This window comes from Barbus barbus (assembly GCF_936440315.1).
Source record: "Barbus barbus genome assembly, chromosome: 1".
NCBI lineage: Eukaryota > Metazoa > Chordata > Actinopteri > Cypriniformes > Cyprinidae > Barbus > Barbus barbus.
Genome location: NC_136729.1, coordinates 5,943,860 through 5,967,500, shown reverse-complemented (window position 1 = coordinate 5,967,500; position 23,641 = coordinate 5,943,860). Strand labels below are relative to the sequence as shown.

Sequence of the window (23,641 nt, the reverse complement as noted above, 5' to 3'; positions counted from 1 at the left end):
TGGCATCAACCTGAATTTAGACCTCCATCCCCAACACTCTGACTCATGCCTCCCCCTGGTTGTCTCTCTCTTCCCCTGCTTCTCTCTGTCATAGGTTTGCTTTTGTTTATGCTATTAAACACATCGAGAAACAGGCTCCATTTTGTGTGCATTGAACCCAATATGCAAAGCAGCACTGGTTTTGCTGAGAACGTGGCTGTGAATTATAGGGCTGGACACGCTGAGGATGGGAAACATGACTGCAGAACATGTGGCAGGTACATGCAGCGAGCGCTGATGTAGGAGGTCTCTGCGAAGTGTCTGAATCACCAGCTCACACACCATAAAGCATCTCTCCAGTAATCTGCTGCCACATTAAGTAGCGTAACACTATAATTTACTCATTTAAGATTATAGTACAAATGTCGTAATATATCATATGTACCTCCTAACTCTGGAAACAATGAATAAACCACAGGGATCTACCTTATAATCTTCTAATTTACATTGGGTTGATTTATAAGCATCATCTGATCTGAATTTTTAACACACACTTAGTGTGCTTTCTATTATGACAGTTTGAAAGAATACCTTCCCAAAATTTCCAAAAGCTCAGCAACTCCATTGAAACGCTCAGTTTCATAGATGAACCTGCAGAGTTTAAAAATAGATATAATGACAGACATAAAGACTAACAAAAAGCAGTCACTGGCTGTGGAATATCAATACTGCTCATGCATGTCTGTATGACTGACCTGAGGAAGATGTTGTTGATCTGTTTGCGGATGTAGGCCCTCAAGCCCAGAAGTTTGCCATAGACGCGGTGCAGGATAGTCTTCAGATATTCTCTCTCTCTGGGGTCTTCGCTGTCAAATAACTCCAGCAGCTACACACACACACACACACACACACACGTAGTCAGCCCTTCTGCACTTTATTAAAAGCACTACCCGTGAATATTTATAATTGGTGTGAGTAGAATCAAAAATACTAACAGTGCAACATGGAGGTTAGACTGCCTGCTGGGTGTTTGAGAAATATTGTGATTTGACTATATAATATGATACACATTTAAAATTTTATATTGCTGCTCTAAGATATCAAGGCTAAAAGAAAAAAAAATAGTTCAACAGGGTGTGCCAAAACTACAAATTAGCAATGTTTGTCTCCAGAGGCTGGACTAGAAGATAATTTATTCCTTGAGTCCACTTTAGCTGTACATATTTATTCACATGGTTTCATTATGTATTTATTTTATTTATTTTACAATAATGCACAGATAAATGCAGAATTACATATATTTTTATTACATTGCAGACGTTTTTGTTTACATAAAAGACCTCTACACCTATACATGTAAATCTATACAAGCTCTGTACCTGTAGAACAAACTTCTGGTCCACGTAGCGCTTGGCAAGAGAAGGCTGGAAGTCTGGACTCTCAAGAAAGCGTAAAAAGAATTCATACACCAACTAGATAAAAATAAATAAAAGATAGGAGACAAAGAGAGAGGAAATGGGATCAGAGCTGGGATACAAGCTATAAAAAACGCATTATGATTTCTCATGCCATGGTGTCAGTATATGTGTTAGTGTGTTTGTGAATATAAGAAATTGGGAATGTACATATACCTGTAAGTGTGGCCAGGAGGCTTCCAGAGCTGGTTCATCCTCCTCAGGGTCAAACTCAGGGTTCTCACTGGGTGGGAGGGTTCGAAAAATGTTCACTGAGATCTGCAGGAAGAAGGGTTTTGAAAGGTTGTGTTTTACTAAAGCATTGAAATAAGACCATTGCTTTCACTAGGCAAATGATATTAAAAGGTAAAAAAAAAGTGATTCTCAAGGGCCAGAGTTGAGAACCCCTGTTCTAACATCATATTTAAATGTTCACCTTTATCAGCTTCTTCGCTTCAAAATGGTAAGATCATAATACCAGATGACATCAGATTGATGACACCAGAATATAAACCATATCTGACCATATTAAAATGCAAATTAACTTAATAGTCATTTCACACGGTATTTTGGTGAAAAAAATAAAAAATTCACAAACCAAATGAAATCCAGTTTAACAAATTTGTGCCATGCTGTGAGTAATTAAATTAAATGTATAGTTGACCAAGAAATGAAAATACTGTCATCATTGCTGGTAACCAAATAATTTTGGTTACCACTGACATTCATAATACTGACAAAAACAAAAAACTTTTCAAAATATCTTTTATGGTCCACAGAAGAAATATAAAGTAATTTCTACATAAACTAAGTTACTGTAATTGTTTTCAACATTGCTTTTCTATGCAACTTTGGCTCATTATAGATTTCACAGAAGCTCATTGCTATTTGTTTTGCACAATTGTGCATTTCAGTTGAATGGAGTTTCAGATAAATGGAATTTAATATTAAAACTATATTATCCAAGGGTGCCAGTTCATTCTTAGCGAATCCCCCCTTTGTCTTTCACATAAAAGGACTGGTTAACAAAAATCAATAGCTTCCCAATTAAGGTGTTTTTGTATTTCAGCTACATACTGTACTGGGCTAATGTAGATAAACACAAGGAAACGTAAATGCTTCTGAGTCTCTAAGTGCACTTTAGAGCATTGGCGATCCTGTGTATCCCTCAACCATTTATCTCCCCCTGCCTCCTCTGCTCTTTTATCAAATCCCATCCTACTCCATCACTTTTTCTCTCTTTCGCGATTCATCTCACCATCTTAATAGCCTCTGGGTACAGAGGTTCGATGAGGACCCCGCGACTGGTGGCCACGCTCTCCACAAGCTCGTTCAGCGCAGCACGTTTGATCTCTTTCCCCTTCAGGTCGGCGACACAGTCCAGAAAGTCAAAAAGCACACAACACTGCTGCAGCTTCTTACAGAACAAGTCATGAAGTTCTACCACTTGAGCATCTGTGGGATGGGAGAGTGAGGAGATGTAATCTAGTACAAAAATATACTTAGACAATATACACAATTACACAACACATTTACTATTTACTCTGTTTTTGCTAGTGCTAATAAATTTGGCATTGCACACTACTCTTAAAAATAAATGTTCACTGGCATGCATGGTTACATAAAGAATCTTTAACATCCATAGAGCCTTTCCATTGCAAAAAAATGCTCTTTAAAGTGGATAAAGGGTTCTTTATATTATTAAAATGTGCTTCACACCAAAACAATTATTTTAAGAACTGTTCACTAAAAGGTTCTTTAAGAAACCCAAAATAGTTTTTCTATTGCTTCACTGTGAGAAAGAACAAAAAAACTTTTTGGAACCTTCATTTTTTGCACATTATATGAACAATTCTAACTCTGTGACAAATTGCTTATGTTCCTTTATTGTAAGTTGCTTTGAATAGAGGCACCTGCTAAATGATGTAATGTTACAATCTTAAAAATAAAGGTTTGTCGTAGTGATGCAATATACTTTATTCACTAACCAATTGAAATTGAGTTTACGTTCACCCAAAACCTAAAATTCTGTCATCATTGACTTTCCCTTATGTCTTTCCTAACATGTATGATTTTCTTTCTTTTGCAGAACACAAAAGAATATATTTTGAAGAGTTTTGGTGACTGCTGACTAGTTATATTACGTGGTGAGAAAAAAAAACACTTAGACACTGAGTCGTGTCATACAAGTTTGGTTGAGTAAATAATGACAAAATTGTAATTTCCCTTTGTTTACTGTAATTCTTTTCAGTGCATTTTACAGTTTTTGTTTTAATGCTACACTCTTAAAATGAAAGGTTCTAGAAGAGGGGTTTCATACCGATGCAATAAAACCATTTGTGACCCTGGACCACAAAACTATTCATAACTAGCATGGGTATATTTGTCGCAACAATACATTGTATGGATCAAAATTAACTATTTTTTATGCCAAAAATCATTAGGATATTAAGGAAAGATCATGTTTCATTAAGATATTTTGTATATTTCCTACCATAAATATATCAAAACTTAATTTTTGATTAGTATGGATTGCTAAGAACTTTATTTGGACAGATTTTTAAATATTAGTATCTCGGCCAAATATTGTCCTGTCCTAACAAATCATACATCAATGGAAAGAATGGAAAGCTTATTTATTCAGCTGTGGACGTAGCGCCTTGAGCCACAATAACCATGACAATCCACTCCATTCATCCAAAAACTCAACCCAACTAACATACCCTACTGTTCCTGTACTTTGATGTGTGATTCGCTATCTCTGTCTCTCTATCGCTCTCTTTCTTTAGCCTCAGCATAGCACTTACAATTACTCTCCATTAAAAATATGGAGCTCTGCAACAGCTAGACTCAAACTAAGTGGGTTGGAGTGCAGCAGGTTAGGTCAAAGGAGACAGATAGAATAAATAATAAACAGAAAGTGCAAATAAACAGAGGGATGTGATGAAGAGGTCGTTATGTACTTACTTTACTTTACTTTTGTCATTTAGCAGACGCTTTTGTTCAAAGCGACTTACAAATAAGAAAAAGTAACTAAAACTAAAAAGTTACAACTCTATAAATACTATCTACCCACATATTTAAGAAAATAAAGAAATTAAATAAAATTGACACATGCATATAACAACATTTCAATAATAAACATATAAATGAAAAAATTAAATAAAAAGCGATACTACTATCCCTTGCCGGTGTCCCTGCCCGGTGGAGTCGCACGGTAGAGTCGATGGTCTTTACACTCTTTACTTTTTTACTTTTGTCATTTAGCAGACGCTTTTGTCCAAAGTAACGGTGTGTGTTTGTTTGTAGTCAGAGGGAAGGATAGGGTGCAAGAGAGCATGACACAACCACAGCAGTCAGAAGAGAAAAAAACTAAATTGTCCAGGGAAAAGTGTGAGAGAGAAAGAAGGCGGAGACACAAGGAACTGGAGATGCATAGCGAATGAGAGGAAGAGCAATGCATGAAATTGGAATTTGAAATGAACTTAAGTCATGGAAAGAATATGAAAACTATAATGAATTTGTGAAGAAATATCAACAGTTTTATGTCTGAAGTTAAATATCACTCCGGTTAGACCAGTCGTCGCTCTAATAAACATGCTGTAATGTTGTACATGCAAAGCTGCTAAATATAGAGCAGCCAATAAGCAACAGTGGGGCACAGAGAGAGAGAGAGAGAGAGATGCATGCTAGGGGAAGAAACAGTGCAGCCAGAGCAGGAGAGATGATGTCATCCCTCTACCCTGTTCCTCTCCTCATGATCTCCTTTTACCCCTCCTCTCCATACTTCTCTCTCTTATTATCTCTGTGGGTCTCCTTCTGTGGCAGTATGATTTTAATGAGTAAACTCTTTCTGGTTAGAGAATTATTACTGTGTTTGGGTGGCAGTTGAGATCCAGTACCAAAACCCAAAAAACAGCAGAGCAAAAATACTGCAGAACAAAACAGGATCCTTGAACTGCCACGTTTCACATGAGCTTTTTTGACAATGTGGAATCATGTAGGCACAACAATCAACAAATCTTGTTCTTAACAATAGCTCTCCCTCAATAGAGTGTTCTTCCACTTACAGCCTCACATGCTTATCCACTTCACTCTCTCTCTTTCTCTAATGCTCGTTTTCTCTTCCCTGTCTCTATAATCACTCCCTCTCTCTTTTATTCTCTCCCTCTTCCTCTCTTGCCCTCTTTATTGATCAGAGGAGGCCAGAGAGAGCAGGCCTTCTGTGTACTGTAACCTAACACTGCCCTGACCAGCTGGATCCTGCAGGAAGAAGCAGGCAGATATATATCCACCCCGAAAAAAATCACTTTCTTATACACAGACATTTTGTTACCCTGAAGCAATGATTCACAACTATAGTACACAAGTACAGTCATCATCATATTCCAAAGTGATTTGCTAACAGATTTGAGAAGCTGGCTAAAACACTAATTTCTTTTGCATTTATGGATTTGGGAGTTTTGAATCTGCAGACTCTGAGCTGCCCATTGTCCATGTGGAAGACACTCCAGCACCCTCCAGCACAAACTCACGAGGACTAGTAATGAAGTCACTCCAGAGGCTTAAATGGAAAAAATAACACAAATTAACTTGAAGAGTAGAACTTGAAGTTCTACAAATGAGGGTAAGCACCACCAATGGCTCACACCATTAACACACCTAAAGTCTTTTTTTTTCGGTAACCATTAACGCAGGCTAGCAAACCTGGCAGTTTTGGCCATATTTTTGGCCATTCGACCAATTAACGATTCAGATGCATCTTAGCTGTTTTCTTCACTTTACCTCTACTGCATACAGATAGAGACTCGCAGGTAAATTCAGACACCAAACAAACACTCACAGGTTCTGTGTCAGGTAGTGTTTGTCATGCTCTGATAAGCTAATCTTGTGTATGCATTATATATATCACATCTAAATATGCCATACCATTAAAGGAGCTTAAATATGTTACAAGTAAACGTTTACCAATCCATGTATACATGTACAACTGACTGCCATTCTAATAGGTGTTATTTAGATGTTGTGATCATTAATGTTTTGCTATAAGGGAGATAATTGTTACCTATTTTGAGTTCAGTAGAATTACTAAAGCTCCCAAAATTGAAACCTACCTTAGGTTTCATCAACAGTTAACAGCTTTTTTTTATATATATATGGCTAGCATTTGTCAGTGATTTGATGATATTTTGCATAACGCTTTATGAGGTATAATCAAACACCATACCACATGCAACAGAACAGTGCATTTTATACAGGGTTATGAAATAAAACCAGAGCTAAATAAACCTCTAGCTAGTCATAGGGTGGATAAATGCCTTGTACCTAGTAAGAAGAAATTAGATGTTGATTTACTGTCGAGATGTGTCTCAGTGGCATGTGAATGACTAAAAGCAGGTCAGTTAGATGGTTAAACAGGACAGAGGCTCAGTCTGGACCTCCTGTGACACACCAACTGGCGTGTCTCATGAAAACTGGTACCACTAAACCCAACTTCACTGGAAATATCACTCAGATGATTCCTGTATTAGACTAAGTGAATCATATCCTGCTAAAGTGTGAATCATGAAGCCGTGGACAAACTTGAAAAACCTATGAAACTGAGTGTCATGCATGTGGGGATAACACTGCATCTGTGTATTCTTTGTGAAAAATATCACAAAGTTTCATAGCTACTCTGAAAATTAGGTGCTATGCATCTCATTTATATTATTTAAGACTTTAAGACACTCTCTCACTTACTCTTTCTTTCTCTCTCTATATATAGCTGTTTACCTGAGCTTTCTAAGGTTCTTGTCACAAAATGTTGTCACTCTTATACTTCTATAAATTAATGGATTATGTTAGACTCCCCCACACTCAATACAGAAACTTCCCATCCACTTCCCAGTCTGTGGCTTACAGTTTCTCCATCAATTCAGGTTGATGGTCAAAATGAGCTCATGGAAGTAGAACTATTACAGTCTCCTGACTGAGGAAGCTTTTAACCACAAAGCCAAAGCAAAGTGCTTGGCACTGATTATAACAAGCCTATACAGATGCCACTGGAGAGAACAATGCATTCAAAAAAAATATTTTTCCTTCTAGTTCAATTAACTTATTTAAAATGAAGTAATGCAAAACAATTGCTACTTAATTTCATGCCATGCAAAACATTTTTTTTAAAGAAGTTTACTCAATCCATTTGTGTTGGACTACATGAATATTTTTTGTTGCCATTACCAAACTGGACAAGGAATTTCTGATTCCAAGCATAGGACTGTTGACTAGAAATGTTATTATTATTTTTTTTGTGTGTGTGTTTTTTTTTTTTTGTATAGATTCTATGGTTTATGTTGAACAGTTACTATGCAAATCCCACTGCAATGAGCAATCTCTTGCCAACATTTTATCATAAATTACACTGCCATGCTTGCTAGTACTGCAAACGATTTAATTTCAGTTACTTGTATATCTAATCTTATTGGGATTACTCAATTAAATTAGGTTTCTGCTACAAGACACATGGTAGTCTATCTGAGTTAAGATTAAATTCATGTTAAAAAAAAATTGCTTTCCAACATCTATAACCAATATAAAAGTTCAGCCAAAACACTGAATCCTCCCAGACAGCAACAAAATCCATGCGGACCAGATGTGGGCCGGATCTGGGCCAACACTGCTTGCTGTCTGGGCTACCTGTGATGGTATTATTAGAGAAAATTCTGCTGAGTCTACCTGTGCTCCTCACAGAGGAGTCCTCAGACGATTTTGTTACATTTTAAGTCCTTATGGAGGTACCATGAAATCTCTCAAGGATGCTCAAGAAGATATTGAGTTCATAACCACCAAAATGGCTGTAATAGCCTATTTAAATACCAGGGGATTTATTTTCATTCTCCTTATTTCCTAACTAACATGCCACTAAAAACCAACCACCTCACGTCCCAGTTGAACCTACCTTTAAGTAAGGGCAGCGGCGTGAGCTCCACCTGGGAGCTCTGATAGCGGAACTGTGAGGAGCTATGGGACCGTCGCTGCCGGGCACGGCGCATCGAGCGGCGGGGGAAGCCGTCTACTTTCTCCGCGCTCGGTACAGAGAAACCCGTGGTCGGCGATGATGGGCTCGACGGAGGTAGCTTCGTAGGGGTCTCCATCGCTGCGAAGGTGGTGCTCGGCAGAAGATTGTTCGAGGAAGGAATCCAAAGGCGAGAACTGGCTCCTAAAGCCTTGTAATTTAGTCAAAATATTTTTTCTTTTGGATTTAAAAAGTAAAATCAACAAGCAGGTATCGACTAAAGACAGAAGTTATCTAACCTGGTCAAAAATGTAGACAGAGGGATGGTGGAATAAAAGCTATCAGTGTTCAATTTGACGCGTCTCTCGCTCGAGTTAGGCTACATTAAACCCCCCTCCCCAAAAAAAACGGAAATCAGTAGGCCTACAAGGGTGGATGTAATTGTCTATATCTTCATGAAGAGATATTGAGGTGAACAAACATTTCTACAATAAAGACATCTCTGCCGTACTGTCGTCATCAGAAAGTCATCGGCCTAAATTTGGTCTTTATTTAAATATTTATGGGGTAGAGGCATAAATCGGTACCGTATTAAAACTCAGATGTAATAAGCATTCTATCCAGTGACCACGGGCCAATCAATCCATGGTGAAAAACTAACGTGTGATTAAAATCCTGTCATTTATCTCCTCCGCACAGTTACAAATGCATCACTTATTAATTAAAGGTTATTGTCATATTACCAGTCACCAGTTCTGCGCCTTAAGTCCTTTTCAGAGCCTTCCAGCGTCCCCCTATTAAATCCGTTACCGTGCAGTCGGTTCGGTCAGATCCACACAGGGCGGGGATGAACAGCTTCAAATGTGCCTACATGTGTAGAGCATCACGGCGGCCGCTGCAGCACTTGATACCCCCTTCTACCTCCTTCCCTCAAATACAAGAAACCGCTGTTCAATTACTTCTGTATCACAAGGACGCTGACAGTCTCGCTGATTTTCCCCGTTGCCCTTCCTCTCCGCTGATTGCTCGTGTTTCCCCCCCCCCCCTCCCCCGTTTCTTTATTTCCCAGCAGTCAGTGTCGGTCGTTGTCTTCAGTTGGTGCAAGTAGATGTAGATGCTACACACTGCGGATGACGCTCACGCGCTCTTATTTATTTATTTACTCATCTTACATTTACGTGACCCTCTCTTCGCGCAGCTATGGCTATAGTTGACTCTATTCGCCGTTTAAGTGACTATTTAGATGCTATTTGTTTTTATTTCATCCGTATCTTTTACAGACAGCTGTCTCCTCCCTCTGTCCCTCCCTCATTGTGTTTTGGGACTTTCAGGTTGGCCATTGTTCTTGCTTCATTCGTTCATTTCTGTTCAATCCGTCGCTAACTGCGAGTTTTGTGATATCAGTCGAATGATCCCGTCCCGCTGACCTACCTTAAGACTACTATATGTGATGCTGAACGTTATGGGCGTTTTGGCTATCGAGAGACCCTCAACTGCTGTACCACCGAGAAAGATCGAGTGCTATTAATATGGCTTGTTTTCTTCAATGATTCATTAACTGACATAAGGTGTATATAAGTCAATGACAAATTATATTATAAAAATAAATAAATGCATTTTTTTTTTATAAAAGACTAAATTAGACCAAAAACATTTTCAAAAAAGATACTAACCTTTTTTAATCATATTTTTTAATATTACAATTTTTTTAAGTCTTTAATATTAAGAGGTTTGCCTAAACATATACTTGACCAGAAAATCCTCCTCATAGAAAGATTAAAATGTCAAAAAAATGACTACCTGTATATAGATCACACCATGGTGACTTTGATTTGACAGGCACATTAAAAACATTAAAAGATATATAAAAAAAATTAAGAATGAACAAATATGTCAAATTGTTTATTCCAACATTTCCTTTTATTTTTTTATACAATTTTTTTTACGTTTCGACCTAACACCGCTTCACATTCATAAAAAAATAAATATTTCTCAACCAGTTGTGTTTTACATGTAAGGTTGACAGTGATGCCACAGTGATGCATGTGTTTTGGGACTGCAACAGCATCAAAGCATACTGGAGGGAGATTCACAAAACTGTACAGAAGATTAATTGTAAATCCTTTGCATACTGTCTCCGAATGTATATCTTTTGAATTGTGTCTTGACCAAGGAATGAAAAGAGTTAAATATTTGCACATACACTGTAAAAAATTACCGTGAATTTAACGGTAAAATACTGTAAAAAATGCTACAGTAAAAAGTGGTTAACGATAAGTTCCCCTACTATATACTGTGAAAAACTGTATTGGAAATTACATGTAATTTTACGGTAGTTTACCGTTTTGGGAAGTGAAAAATAATGTAGCAAGTCTGAAAAGTGTGTTATGTTCTGTCAGGTGTGATTTAATGTTTCTGTGTTATGTGTTCTTTTTGAATAGAGGCTTTAAGGGGGTGGGTGTTCTTCTAAATAACGAGTCTGTGCACTCGTGTGTGTGGGTGAGTTTTTTGGGGCAAAAGTTCGAGAAGTGTTTCAGTTCTTGTCAGAGCCCATGTGGTTTTCACAAGCCATTACTTTAAAGGGTTTGTTCACCCTAAAATGAAAATTGTCATTAATTACTCACCCTCATGCTGTTCCAAACCCGTAAGACCTTCGTTCATCTTCGGAACACAAATTAAGATGTTTTTGATGAAATCAGAGAGCTCTCTGACCCTCCATAGACAGCAGCGCAACTGAAATATTCCCAGGTCCAGAAACATACACTGTAAAAAAAAAAAAAAAAAAAAAAAAAAAAGCTGAGCCAACTTAAAATTTTAAGGCAACCAGCTTCAGCAGATTTTTGAGTTCTCTCAACTTATTTTTGTAGGAGATTCTCAACTTTTTGTTGTAAAAACAAGTTGAGAAAACTCACAAATCTGCTGAAGCTGGTTGCCTTAAAATTTTTAAATTGGCTCAACTTTTTTTTTTTTTACAGTGTAGTAAATACATCGTTTTTTTTTTTTTGCATTTTGCAACGCTCCGGGAATACTTTTTTTGCGCAAAGAAAACAAAAATAATAATTTATTCAACCATTCTTCTCCCCTGAGTTACGTCGTCCGCTATTTTGGAGTCGGGATCACTTAAAAAAAAAAAAAGACACTTTGGGACACCTTGACCTGACCATTTTTTGATTAAGTGTTTTTCCTTTAATTGCTTATGCAAACTTTTTACACCACAGACTGAACAAAATTAAGCATTGCTTGGTAATTGGTTGACCTAAATAGGTATTATCTAATTGTGTACTAATTGTGTAATTGTGAAGGATGGCATTATCAAGATTAATTTTTGTCAATTAAAGAGTTTTTGTCATATTTTATTGCCATTTTCTAAACTATATTGAATAAACAGTGATAATGTGAAAAATGTTGAAGGTGTCTAAATAAATTTTGGTTTGACTGGAAAGAACTGTAAATACTTTTATGTTCAGCCCACAGATACATTCAGTCAGTATTTGGCTTTGTCAGGCTGCTTCTCATAAAACATTAGAAAAACTAACATATGACTTCAGAAGCCAATGACTTTTGTTATACTTAGTCTCCTTTTTGGGCAGACTGTTAAATTCCACTGAAACATATTTTGTTTCTATGTACTGTATGTTCATCTATTATAGATTTTTGTTTGTTTCTTCATCTCTCTCTCTCATTCCTCTTTCACAATGTCTTTGTATTGTAACTCAGAGGTTAACTGTATATGATGCCGGGGGATACCTGTACAACTGCTATATACATATCCAATAGGTACAGGTAAATAGAAGTTGTGTAGTATATCTTGTAAGACATTAAAGCAACTGCATGTACCTTTTTACCTTGAAATATCAGTGTTATATATATATATAAAATGTTCGCTCTGATAGAATGCAAGTTTGGCGAGCAAAATCACCAAAATACATAAAACTACACACAGTTGCTTTAATCTTTAATGTATTTTTTAATAAATTCGTATATCTGGACAAGAACAAGTGTCGATGACCCATATTTCAATAAATAACACTTAAAATTATTAAAATATAATTTATGAAATGACAGAACAGCTTCATATAACAAATCAACATTGATTAAAATATGGATCAATAAGACCAACAGGCTGTGGTCTTACATATAAAAAAATATAATGCCTGTATCTAACATATAGCTACACGTAAATTAGGTCTTGCCACCTGTAAGTATTGTTTAAATAAATTATATGAAACAACATATTCACACCTTAATGGATCATGGTTTTTGGCAACATTAGTATTTGAACACAACAAAAAAAGCTGTTTGCAGGATGTAGTAGTGTGTAAGCCCTGTGACCAAATATCTGACTTTACAGCACCTCAAAACTGCTGTAGGCACCCATTTCCATTCACTGAGTCCCAAGGACACCAATCACCACTGTCGAGGAGGTCTGTTAGAGATAAGTCCACTGGATTAGTGTCTGGTAAGAATGCAAGGTCCGACAAGAGGTTGGGGTCAGAGTTGAAGGGGATATCTGAGGTAGAGGGAGTAGCTGTGGACAGTCCTGGAACACTAACTGATGGTTCAAATGGACACAGTTTAGTGCAGTAAGGTATATGTTGTTCCAAGGCTGAGGTGTAGAATTGAAGCTCCTTCTTCAGTTCGGCGATTTCTTTTATGAATGCGGCATTAGACTGCTCTAGGGTTTGGAGTTCCTAGGTAATAAATAAATAAATGAGTTTATAAACAGTACAATATGGACATCAATTCAGCTGAAAAACAGAAATTGCAAAGTGAAAGGAATGTGGAAGTAATAGACTAGTTGCAAGTAGTGTCAAATAAAAAGTCATTTAAAATAGATTTGACCTGAGCTGCTCTTCCCACTTATAAAGTTCATAGGACATTACACACTTTATTTAAAAAAACATTTCAGATTTCCTAGTGTTTTGCTAGTCTTGGAAAGGATCTGAGATATGATTATTGGGTTAGATAAAAAAGGGAAAGTCCAAGATTTGTACATCATCTGAAGAGAAAATGAAAGTGAATGCCAAGGTATATTTCAGATGTTAAACTGAAATAACTAGTCAGCCACTATAGTGCAACTAATCTGTGAGCTGTCCCAGTCATGCTCTGCGTTTCCAAGAAATGCCTCCTCTGCACTGCAAGGTTGTGCAATACTAATGCTCCTCTACACACACACACACACACACAGACTACAGACTAATCATTAGCAAACACACAAAATATCCTCCACAAAAACATTCTGCAGACGGGTATGGCACATTACTTCATAATTCCAAATAATTATAAGGGTACAGGTTATGTAGCTGAAAATAATAATAAAGAACAAAAAGTATAACTTTGTGTGAGTTATGTGAATGAAAAGATGACATACACAACAAATGTAAGGATTTGAAGAGGTAACATAAATGTGGACAAAGAAAAACAAACCCATTCAAAAGGGGAACGAGAGAGAGTGCGTCAAAGGTCTCAATTTGCTTCTGACCTCATGCAGAGTGTCTGCCTTTTTTGTCTGTTTTTTGCGACTCTTGCGAGCTGCATCTCTGTTTTTCTCTTTGCGATGGTGCCTGTGGTTCTCTGGCTGGGTGCTCTGAAGATATTCATCAGATAACATACATGAATTACAATATATAATAAATATAGATTTATTTATATACAAAATATTTTATTGTTTGTAATTAGATATTAGGATGAAAAAAAACTGGGTGAGTATGTACTATATAGATATAGATACAGACACACACACACACTATAATAAATATTATACATTTAAAATAAGAAAAAATATAATAATAATAATGTATTTCATTGCTTGTAATAACATCATTATATTTATACATGTAAAATTACGTTAAAATGAATGAATTCACTCCCTACCCAATCATGAGGACTTTGAGAGAAAGGACTTCCCTGGTCAAAGTTGTCCATGACAGCTGCTGGCATCTCCAAGTGCGCGGATGCTTTTCGACAGTTAAATCAGAGCAAAACGCTTGCATGTATACTTTCAGAATAAATCGGTCTTTGGAAGTAGTTCCGTATTGTACAAAATTCTTCGAATTGAAAAGCAAGCGCGTTAAAAGAATGCTGAAGCAGAAGTTGTCTGAACAACTCCAGAGCCTGGTCATGATTTAAACTGCTCTGAGGTCTTTGTGATGTGGGACGTGGGCGGCGGAATGAGCCAATAGCTCTGTGAATGGACTGACGCAACAGAGGGGTGGACTAGACTGTTTTCGGTTTCGAATTATTTTAAATGGCCCGGTTAGCGGAGCAGGGAAATCATCGCTTCCGGCACGGCTGTTGCCAGTATTTAGGTTGTTCATTTCCCGCTCTTCATTGACAAATACTGGGAATTCCAAGCAGGAAGTCCAAACGGGTGAAGCTGTGGGATATGAAGGCTTTACTATGTAGCCTAAGGCTATTACTGTATTTCATTATTACTGAGATTAATTTAAAAAATTAAACGAATGTTAAAAATATTTACTAGTAGGTATAATTTAGCATTATCAATGTTCTTCTGTGAGAAACGTCTGCAGTTGTGTCTTTCGTTTAGCTACAGGCAGCTGATGGATAAGGATCTGCTGCAAACATAAGGGCTGCAAGTTCAAGACGGGGAAACTGAGACAGATTAAACAAACAAGGAATTTACCGTAAGTTTCTTTTTGGGGGCTGTCCAACAATTAATGAAGCTACACTTTTCTTTCGGTGAAAGCCAAAGGACACTGATAAACAGTCTATTCAATTACACGTTTTAGATCACAGTATTTATTTTTATTCATCATATTATTGTTTTTAATGAGATCATATAAACATTAAAATGATGATTGTACCACATAACATCTTTATTATTATTATTTTTTGCAGGCAATTTGTTTTGATTGCAATTTTACTGTGAGGTGGAAAGGGTCTGTTTATTGTGAAGAAGATTTTGGACAATTATATATTACCCTTTCTATGCAAAAACAATAAAAAATAGTATGACCCCCCCCCCCCCCCCCCCCCCCAAAAAAAAAAAACAATATGCTTTTTTCTTCCACTTGTAATTTACATCAACACCACTAATGCGAAGGTTCTCTGTATTAATGTTATTGTGCATGCTTGTTTGCAATTTTTTTTTTTTAATCTTTAATGTAAAACCCTTAATTAAGAGACTATAATATTTGGCAGCTAATGTTAAATGTTAAATAGTGATTGAGTACAACCAGTCAAGATGACCTAACCCACTCTTTTTTCCTTTGACCATAGATGGCACAAAATCTCATCTCAGCACTTTTGAAATTAAAAACGTTTCAAGGAATTTCGATGTTTCGAAACTGTTTTGAGGATAATTGATCTAATTGTGTGTCTATTTCAGATTTAGAAGTGTATACATATGTACAGTTCAGACATCTTTGCTTTAATTGAAACCTATAGGTTAATTCAGTGAAATCATAAAATTGGCATTTATAGAGTTAAATATGTATATATACAATTAAATATGTACAGTGCATTCAGAAAGTATTCAGACCCTTTGCAACAACACTTGAAATTTAGCTCAGGTGCCTCCCATTTCTCTTGATCATTGCTGAGATGTTTCTACACCTTGATTGGAGTCCACCTGTGGTAAATTAAATTGATTGGACATGATTTGGAAAGGCACACATCTCTCTATAAAAGGCCTTACAGCTGACTATGCATATCAGAGTGAAAACCAAGTCATGATGTCAAAGGAACTGCCTACAGAGCTCAGAAACAGGATTGTATTGAGGCACAGATCTGGGGAAGGCTACAAAAAAAAATTATCTGCTGCACTGAAGGTTCTCAAGAGCACAGTGGCTTCCATAATTCTCAAATGGGAGACGTTTGGCACAACCAGGACTCTTCCCAGAGCTGGTCGCCCATAACTGAGCAATTTATGGAAAAGGGATTTGTCTAGACTGGTGACCAAGAACCTGATGGTCACTCTAGTTAAGCTCCATGATCATATGCAGATGGGAGAAACCAAACATCACTGCAAAACTCCACCGATCTGGGCTTTATGGCGGTGTGGCCAAACTCAATCCTCTGCTCTGTGAAGACGCATGAAAACACACTTGGGATTTGCAAAACAGCACCTAAAGGGGCCTCAGACTCTGAGAAACAAGATTCTCTGGTCTGATGAACCTCAATTCTAAGCATCATGTTTGAAGGAAGCCAGCTCTGCTCATCACCTGCAGAGTACCATCCAAAAGTAAAGTGTGCTGGTAGCAGCCTCATGCTGTGGGGCTGTTTTTCAGCGGCAGGGACTGAGAGAGTGGTCAGGCTTGAGGGAAAGCTGAATGGAGCAAAGTACAGACATATCCTCATGATGATGACCTTAAGCACACGGCAAAGGCAACACGGGAGTGGCTTAGGGACAACTCTGTGAATGTCCTAGAGTGGCCCAGCCAGAGCCCTGACTTGAACCCTATCGAACATCTAGAGAGACCTGAAAATGGCTGTCCACCGACGGTCCCCATCCAACTTGACTGAGCTTGAGAGGATCTGCAAAGAAGAATGGCAGAAAATCCCCCAATCCAGATGTGCAAAGCTTGTTGCGTCACCCAAAAAGACTTGAGGCTGTAATTGCTGCCAAAGGTGCTTCAACTAAGTACAGAATACTTGTGTAAATGTGATATTTCAGTTTTTTTATTTTTAATATATTTACAGACATCTTCGAAAATTCAGTTTTTACTTTTGTCATTATGAAGTATGGAGTGTAGATTGTAGTATCAGCCCGCAACATTACAAAAATTGAGTGAAGGAGGGTGAATACTTTCCGAATGCACCATAAAAATTCATATGCTTGGATATTAGGGAAGTTGTGGCCTAATGGTTAGACAGTCGGACTCGTAACCCAAAGGTTGCAGTTTTGAGTCTCAGGTCCGTGTCTGTGTGTGTGTCCGGCCATTCTTACCCTTCTTTTAATATTTGACATTTTGTGCTATAACAACTAAGTTAGCTTCTGTTTATTTCCCATAGTAACACATTGGCTGATACATCATCATCCTGCACATGCTAAATTTATATCTAAATATGTAACAATTTAAAAGGGGGCTTCTTCCCCCGTCCTACCCAACTAACAATAGCAATAGAACCTACTTTACAAGAAGTATTTTTGGTGGAGTTCAGCTCGCATGTTTAGAAAACTCACAAAAGGGGACGCTGCTATATAGGAACAACTTTCTTCACCTTTTGGAAATGCAGACACGCCCTTGCCGCGGTTCTCATTCACCAATTGAAAAAGCCCAAGTATGAATGACAGTTAAAGCAACCAATCATATACCTTCAGCTCCATCTTTACGCACTCTCTAGCCAAACATACTTGAGTGTTAATTACTTAAACAAGGTTCGTTTAGTGAAATGTTTTCATTACTTGTAATGCTATAAGTAACCTTTCTTTATAGAGGTCTTGACAAAGCTGGAAAAACAACCATCCTGAAGAAGTTTGACGAAGATGCCAGCACGATCTCTCCAACATTAGGCTTCAACATAAAGACACTCGAGCACAGAGGGTACGACGGAAGTCTGGTTATGTTATGTTTTGCATAAGAGTTTGAGAGCATTATAAGATGCTTACTTTTTAAGAAACATATATGTGTATACACACAGAGAGAGAGAATGTGCAGCTATACAAACTAGTTTACCAATGTTACTGTGATGCATAGTAACCAAGTGCATCATTTTTTATTTCTCTTTTTCACACTGAAACTAGGTTTAAGCTGAATATCTGGGATGTGGGTGGCCAAAAGTCATTGAGATTATTTTGACAGTACAGATGGACTGGTGTGGGTAGTGGACAGCGGTGACAGATTGAGACTGGAGGACTGCAGGAAAGAGCTATATGCTTTATTACTAGAGATGACCAATATCTTTACTTGGAGCTAATGTTAGTCTGAAATTAAATGGTCAGATTTTGACATTTGTTTACTCCGCATCTTTTAGTGACCATAAAAGGCCATAGTTTTGAATCAAGTGTGTGTTAAGATGTAATGTGTGGGTTTTTATACATTACACTTCATGATTAATGAATTTCTCTTGAATAGCGATTAGCAGGAGCCACTCTGTTAGTTTTTGCAAACAGGACCTACCTGGTGCTTTATCTAAAGATGGCATTCGAGAGGTGAGTCTTTTGTTAAACAGAGTGATTTGTATTTTAATTAAACTGCCTTTCAGTTGGAGAGTCTGTGAATGTTTTGTCTTCTGAATGTTGTCCAGGTTTTAGCCCTTGATGATATTAAGTCCCATCACTGGTGCATTGTGGGATGTAGCGCTGTTACAGGTGAGAACCTGTTAACAGGTGTGGACTGGCTACTTGATATAGCAGCTCAGATCTTTACAGCTGACCGATGGACTGAAGGATTTAACATTTGAAAAAAAAAAAAAAAACCTTGTTAGACTGAAAATGTATAGGTTTTTCAGATATGCTTAATGGATGTGTTGCGGCACTACCAACAGGTAGTGTTTTTTTAAAGGCCCACAAAGAAAAGTTGCTTGGAAATGGAAGGCATTTAAGTTTTCCTTGTGTGCCGTTCAAACACCACTTGTAACTAGCTTAGTGTTCAGCTGCATTAAGACTGTCTGCCAATACACTCTGCCTTGACAAATCTGGTCTGATCATTTTTCCCAAATTTCGATTGTTATCTTTTTCCTGTTTAAGTAATTACAAGTCAATCTCCAACCTTCCTCTTTCTAGACAGGGTGGCTGCTTCTCAACTAGCCAATTTGTTTATAAATTTCATGAATCCTTCCCAACAGAATTAAAAAGCCCTTTAAGTGGTAGCAAATAACCTTACGACTTTAGCTTAGTTTGTTCTGGAGCAATTTGCCTTTTCAACTCAAGTCTTACTCAGAAATGCAACTGCTCATTTTGAGAAATTAGTAGTCATCAAAATGCTGTTGATGCATTTCCGCTTGACAAATTTGACACTAGAGCAACTGACAAAAGGAGCCTTTTAAGTGAACGTTACATCATGACTGAACACTACTTCTATATTAAGTACGGAGAGTGTTAAACACCATTAAGTTGTATGAAGTTCATTCTAATATTAGTAACCTTCGAATTATAAATGCTGTGTTGGTTCACGATCCCTAAAGCTTTACGAAGCTGAATTGCACCGCAAAACATCACATTTCAATTTAGACTAGATGAAACTCCATGATACAGACAAGCAAAAAGGTGATACCTCAGGGACACAAAACTGGATTTGAAACCATAAATTCAGAGCCATTTATTTTGCAGGCATCTTGTGAATTTAAAAAAAAAAAAATAAAATATACTGTCAGTCTTTAAAACCAGTCAACACTTCAGCAGATATAGTGCAGGGATGAGCATCAGGTTTCAGCCAGTTCAACTTCAGATGCAATAAGTGACCTGGTGGGGGGGTAAAGAGTGTCAATACAAGTCTCTTAAACCAGTACCTTTAAAATTTCTACATTTAATCAGAATTATCGATCAGTCATAACAAATCAGACTGGGGCGATATAAGTCATCATTTAAGGAGCAATACAACCATAAGAACAAACCTTTTAAAAAAGGTCAGCCATGGAACTACCTGAGAGAGGGAAGAAAAATAAATTTAAATAAGTGTCACAAGTACAAGTTTTAAATGAAACCAATTACTGAGGTCAGAGATTATCATTCAGTCAGAATCATCAGACTGGGGCGATAACTCAGTCATCACACCTACTAGCTCACATGTAACTAGAGTTTCACATACAAAACATACCAGATTCGGTATGCTCAAGGTGGCAGGACTTGACAACTCCACTGTACTGCAAGGAATCAATGAGAAACAGTTAGGGAACATAGGAAAAGGAAAAAAAACGGTCTACGCTAAAGCTAGTCCTTCTCAGACTGTTGGTAACCCCAACAAGTCATCACCTTATTGCCCAGGCAGCACCAGTGGGTTCACCTTCTCAGGTTCTGGTATTGACAGGGCGTAAGACGTGCGCCAGTTACATCATAAAAGGACCAGCTACAATAAAGTTCGTCATTGTTTTAGGAATAGAATTCTCACCTGTAAAAACCACCACATCAGGTGCCACCTATAGGTTAAGAGGAAAAAGCTAAGATGGGAGAAATATGCCGATGCAGAGATACAAATTCCAAATCTGTAACATCAGTTCTCAATTTATCAGCAGGACTTCAGACGAACGAGACTGCGCAAAAAAAAAAAAAAAAAAAAAAAAGTTAGAGGGAATTCAGCACTGAGAGATACAAGTTAACTAAAAAGGGACAATTTCAATGGAGTGACAAGTGTATATTCTTACCTGTTGAGTGTACTCCACATATGCAACCTTTTAGGAAAGAAAACAAATCTGGGCGTCACTTCAGATACAAAGAGCATGCAAAATGTAGTTGAAAAATGTACTGTAACGTCATTAATAAACTTCTCAGCAGGATTTCAGACGAACGAGATTCCAAAAAGATAATCATACATTACAGAGGTACTGAGTATTAATAAGTAGCACATGGGAACAAGTAACCTTACCTAATACCACCAAAAGGACTTTAGCCACTCAGTCTTGGACAAATAACAGCCCTGTCGAGAAAATAAGAGGAATGAGGTCTGACATGGTCATGAAAAATCTGAACAATAAACGGCCAATAAATCTCTCAGTTGTTCGTGACTTTTCACATAGGTTCAAAGTGAGCTAAGTATCTTCATCACAGAGACGGAGCAAAACACTGCATTTAAAATAAAACAGAAGTACCTTGGGAGTTGCAGGTCCTTGGTGAAAGCTCATTGTGCTGACGCTACCTAAGAGACAAAGAGCTTTAATATTGAATCTATAGAGAAACAAACTCCGGTTTAAAGCACTGTCTGATCAGGGTTTTGGGGACTACCACACCATGGGGCAATAAAGCAGTCTAGATATTAACAGTATAAGCCAAAAACTCACCTGAACATAATGCGCACTATGACCACCACGACAAAAATGAGGGGGGGGGGGCAAACCTAAAAAAAATAAGTCATGGTAAGCACAGAAAGTAGCCACCATAGTTCAAAAACAAGCACTACAGTCATGCAGTCTGATCATACTTTGGTGACTAGAATGCCATGTGACAAATCTGTCGTCCAGTTAAGATATAAACTTAAATCACTTCAGACAACACAGATTTAAAACCTAAACTTTGAATTTGAAAAACTACTTACCAACACAACCCATGGTCATCATGCTCTCAAGTTCATGTGAAGGTGCTCTTAAAATAAAACAGAACAATTAATTACTGCAACAGGGAGGTGACTTGGCTGGACTCCAGTCATCTGCATTATGTCAGAACAAAAAGGGCAAACATCACTGGAATTCAGACATATGCTTGTCTTTGAAATCATCATTTAAGTGTTCGGTCTTTAAAAGAGGACAGTCAAAAGTTGAAGGGCTTACCTTGAAGTTAACCAATCTCAGTCTACACATCCCAGCACATGGCATGGAAGCTGCAAAACAAATGCTTTTAATAAGAGCCTGCATTCACAAACGAGAACTAACAAAAACGCTTGGCACTGTGCGCAAGATGTCCAATGCTACTCAGTTTAGAACGGCTACATCAAAGCAATTCAGGAAGAGAGAATTCATAAGTCGTCACAGTAGCACTGGATGTCAATTCATGCACTCAGCACATAAATGCTGCAGTTACTTCGGTGGGGTAGACCATAATTCAGGCCTACGCCACAGGAGTAAGATCCTAGATCAAGTTAGTTAAACTCATTCATTATAAAAAGGACCCATACGTTACATTTATGTAATGAACTAATACGCAGTTCAAGCCGTTCCATATTACTCTGTTCTAGTTAATTGAGTTCCTTAATATCTTAGGTCCACATAAGTGGCACAATCTAGCATGTTAAACGCATCCAATAATGCAGAGAGTATTGTGCACTCATAAGGAGCCGTTCAATGTAATATTTCGTTAACTTCAGCGATCATCATTCAAACGCGAAACTAGCCAAAACACAATATAAATGGGTTTCCATGCATGCTTTAGTTAAAGTACTATAAAAGTGACCCTTACCTTCCCATGAGCCCGTGGACGTCGTGCTCCTCGTGGTCGACGCAGCTGCAAAAGAAACGCGCAGTTGAGACACGTGCTTGCATTTGAAGCTTCCAGAACATGTGGGGTTTACAATAAAACTCTTAACGCAAAAGACGAGAAATCAACGTCAATCTCTCCTCAGATAAATAAGTGCAATCACAGTATTTCAGTACAGGTCTGTGAAAGTTATCATCATTGAGAGATCTCGCCAAAGCCTTAAAAGACAGCTAACTAGTTGAAAATGTGTCTTAATTATGCTATAGCAACAAGTAAGCTTTGATAATAATGGGAATATTTCAAATAATAGCAGTAAGTAGGCCAGGATGGCTTTAGATAAAGGCTCGTGGGCCAAAGGAATGGACATCCAGAAGTTACCTACTAATGGCCTATGGACTGAAATAAACCTTTAAATGCATACTAAGAAAAACAGAAGGCTATATATAACTTATAAAGCAATATAAAACGCTAAACAATGACACTACAGTTTAGAGAGACATAGCGAAACGACTCACCAGAGAAGAAGCTGCTCCAAAATGGACGAAGGGAAGGTCTCGGCTCCTTTTATTCTTGTCACGTAAAAGCCACGCCTATTTTACAAACAACCAATGAGGCTACTGGATTACATTAAAGGCGCCAGCGTTCATTGTGGTTTATGAATTAAAATGTTCTAAAATAATAAACTGTAACTGCACAAAATGTATGCAGAACATGTTATTCTAGTGCATTTAATAGGCATCCTATAGCTAAACTAATAAATGCTGCATAGTGATCACAGACAGAGGCAAAATCATGTATAACACACGAGTATCGCATACAGCTCTAGATAATATAAAATAATATGTAATATAAAAAGCAGATGAAAATAATAACTGTCCATTTTTAAGCTTCACATTTTCCACTAGATGGCATCATATCTGCACCGATAGAAGGGTAGTAGGCCTATAATAGATTTGAAACAGCAAAGCTACTCACTCTAGTCTACATCTATGTATATGTATACTGTGCGTACTGTGCTCATTGATTACCCAGATGACCCACCCTAATTGTCAAACTGTCCAGTATTAATAAGAGCACACTGCATGGGATATAGTATCCTTCAATGGAATGCCTCTGACTTGACCTTCCATTCCTATGTGTGATGAACAATGAACCATATCATCCACAATGTTTAACATGACTCTT

The 23,641-nt window shown here is 37.6% G+C and overlaps 2 protein-coding genes and 1 long non-coding RNA gene across 3 annotated transcripts in view; all 3 read right to left on the bottom strand.

Moving 5' to 3' along the window:
- Positions 1–8,569, bottom strand: part of LOC306877636 (serine/threonine-protein phosphatase 2A 56 kDa regulatory subunit beta isoform-like) — a gene marked incomplete at both ends in the record, with an annotated part of 17,102 nt that extends 8,533 nt beyond the window's left edge. Inside the window, 6 exons of the mRNA XM_079429503.1 lie at positions 571–630; positions 735–865; positions 1,359–1,451; positions 1,611–1,712; positions 2,692–2,888; positions 8,374–8,569. Of these exons, the coding sequence (XP_079285629.1) occupies positions 571–630; positions 735–865; positions 1,359–1,451; positions 1,611–1,712; positions 2,692–2,888; positions 8,374–8,569 (779 nt within the window). The remainder of the gene's footprint in view (positions 1–570; positions 631–734; positions 866–1,358; positions 1,452–1,610; positions 1,713–2,691; positions 2,889–8,373) is intronic.
- A 3,434-nt stretch (positions 8,570–12,003) lies between these two features.
- On the bottom strand, positions 12,004–14,578 carry LOC306847072 (uncharacterized protein). Its single transcript, XM_079380823.1, has 4 exons — positions 14,305–14,578; positions 13,913–14,017; positions 12,125–13,121; positions 12,004–12,052 (listed from the first exon to the last, which is right to left on the bottom strand). The coding sequence occupies exons 1-3, from the start codon at positions 14,368–14,370 to the stop codon at positions 12,786–12,788; spliced, it is 507 nt and encodes a 168-aa protein (XP_079236949.1). The 5' UTR covers positions 14,371–14,578; the 3' UTR covers positions 12,004–12,052; positions 12,125–12,785.
- Positions 14,579–19,637: 5,059 nt separating this feature from the next.
- On the bottom strand, positions 19,638–23,004 carry LOC306869034. Its single transcript, XR_013784145.1, has 12 exons — positions 22,972–23,004; positions 22,439–22,483; positions 21,814–21,863; positions 21,582–21,628; positions 21,328–21,383; positions 21,139–21,185; positions 20,916–20,966; positions 20,695–20,721; positions 20,442–20,583; positions 20,151–20,196; positions 19,948–19,976; positions 19,638–19,795 (listed from the first exon to the last, which is right to left on the bottom strand). It is a non-coding gene; the product is annotated as an uncharacterized lncRNA (long non-coding RNA).
- Between the last annotated feature and the right edge of the window lie 637 nt (positions 23,005–23,641).

What these genes read in the sequence shown, in the direction of transcription:
- LOC306847072 (XM_079380823.1), bottom strand. Translation starts at nt 14,370, where the DNA reads ATGCCAGCAGCTGTCATGGACAACTTTGACCAGGGAAGTCCTTTCTCT. An exon ending in CTCAAAGTCCTCATGATTGG is followed by an intron (nt 14,018 to 14,304) that starts GTAGGGAGTGAA and finishes GAATATCTTCAG; the next exon opens with AGCACCCAGCCAGAGAACCA. An exon ending in AGGCAGACACTCTGCATGAG is followed by an intron (nt 13,122 to 13,912) that starts GTCAGAAGCAAA and finishes TTTATTACCTAG; the next exon opens with GAACTCCAAACCCTAGAGCA.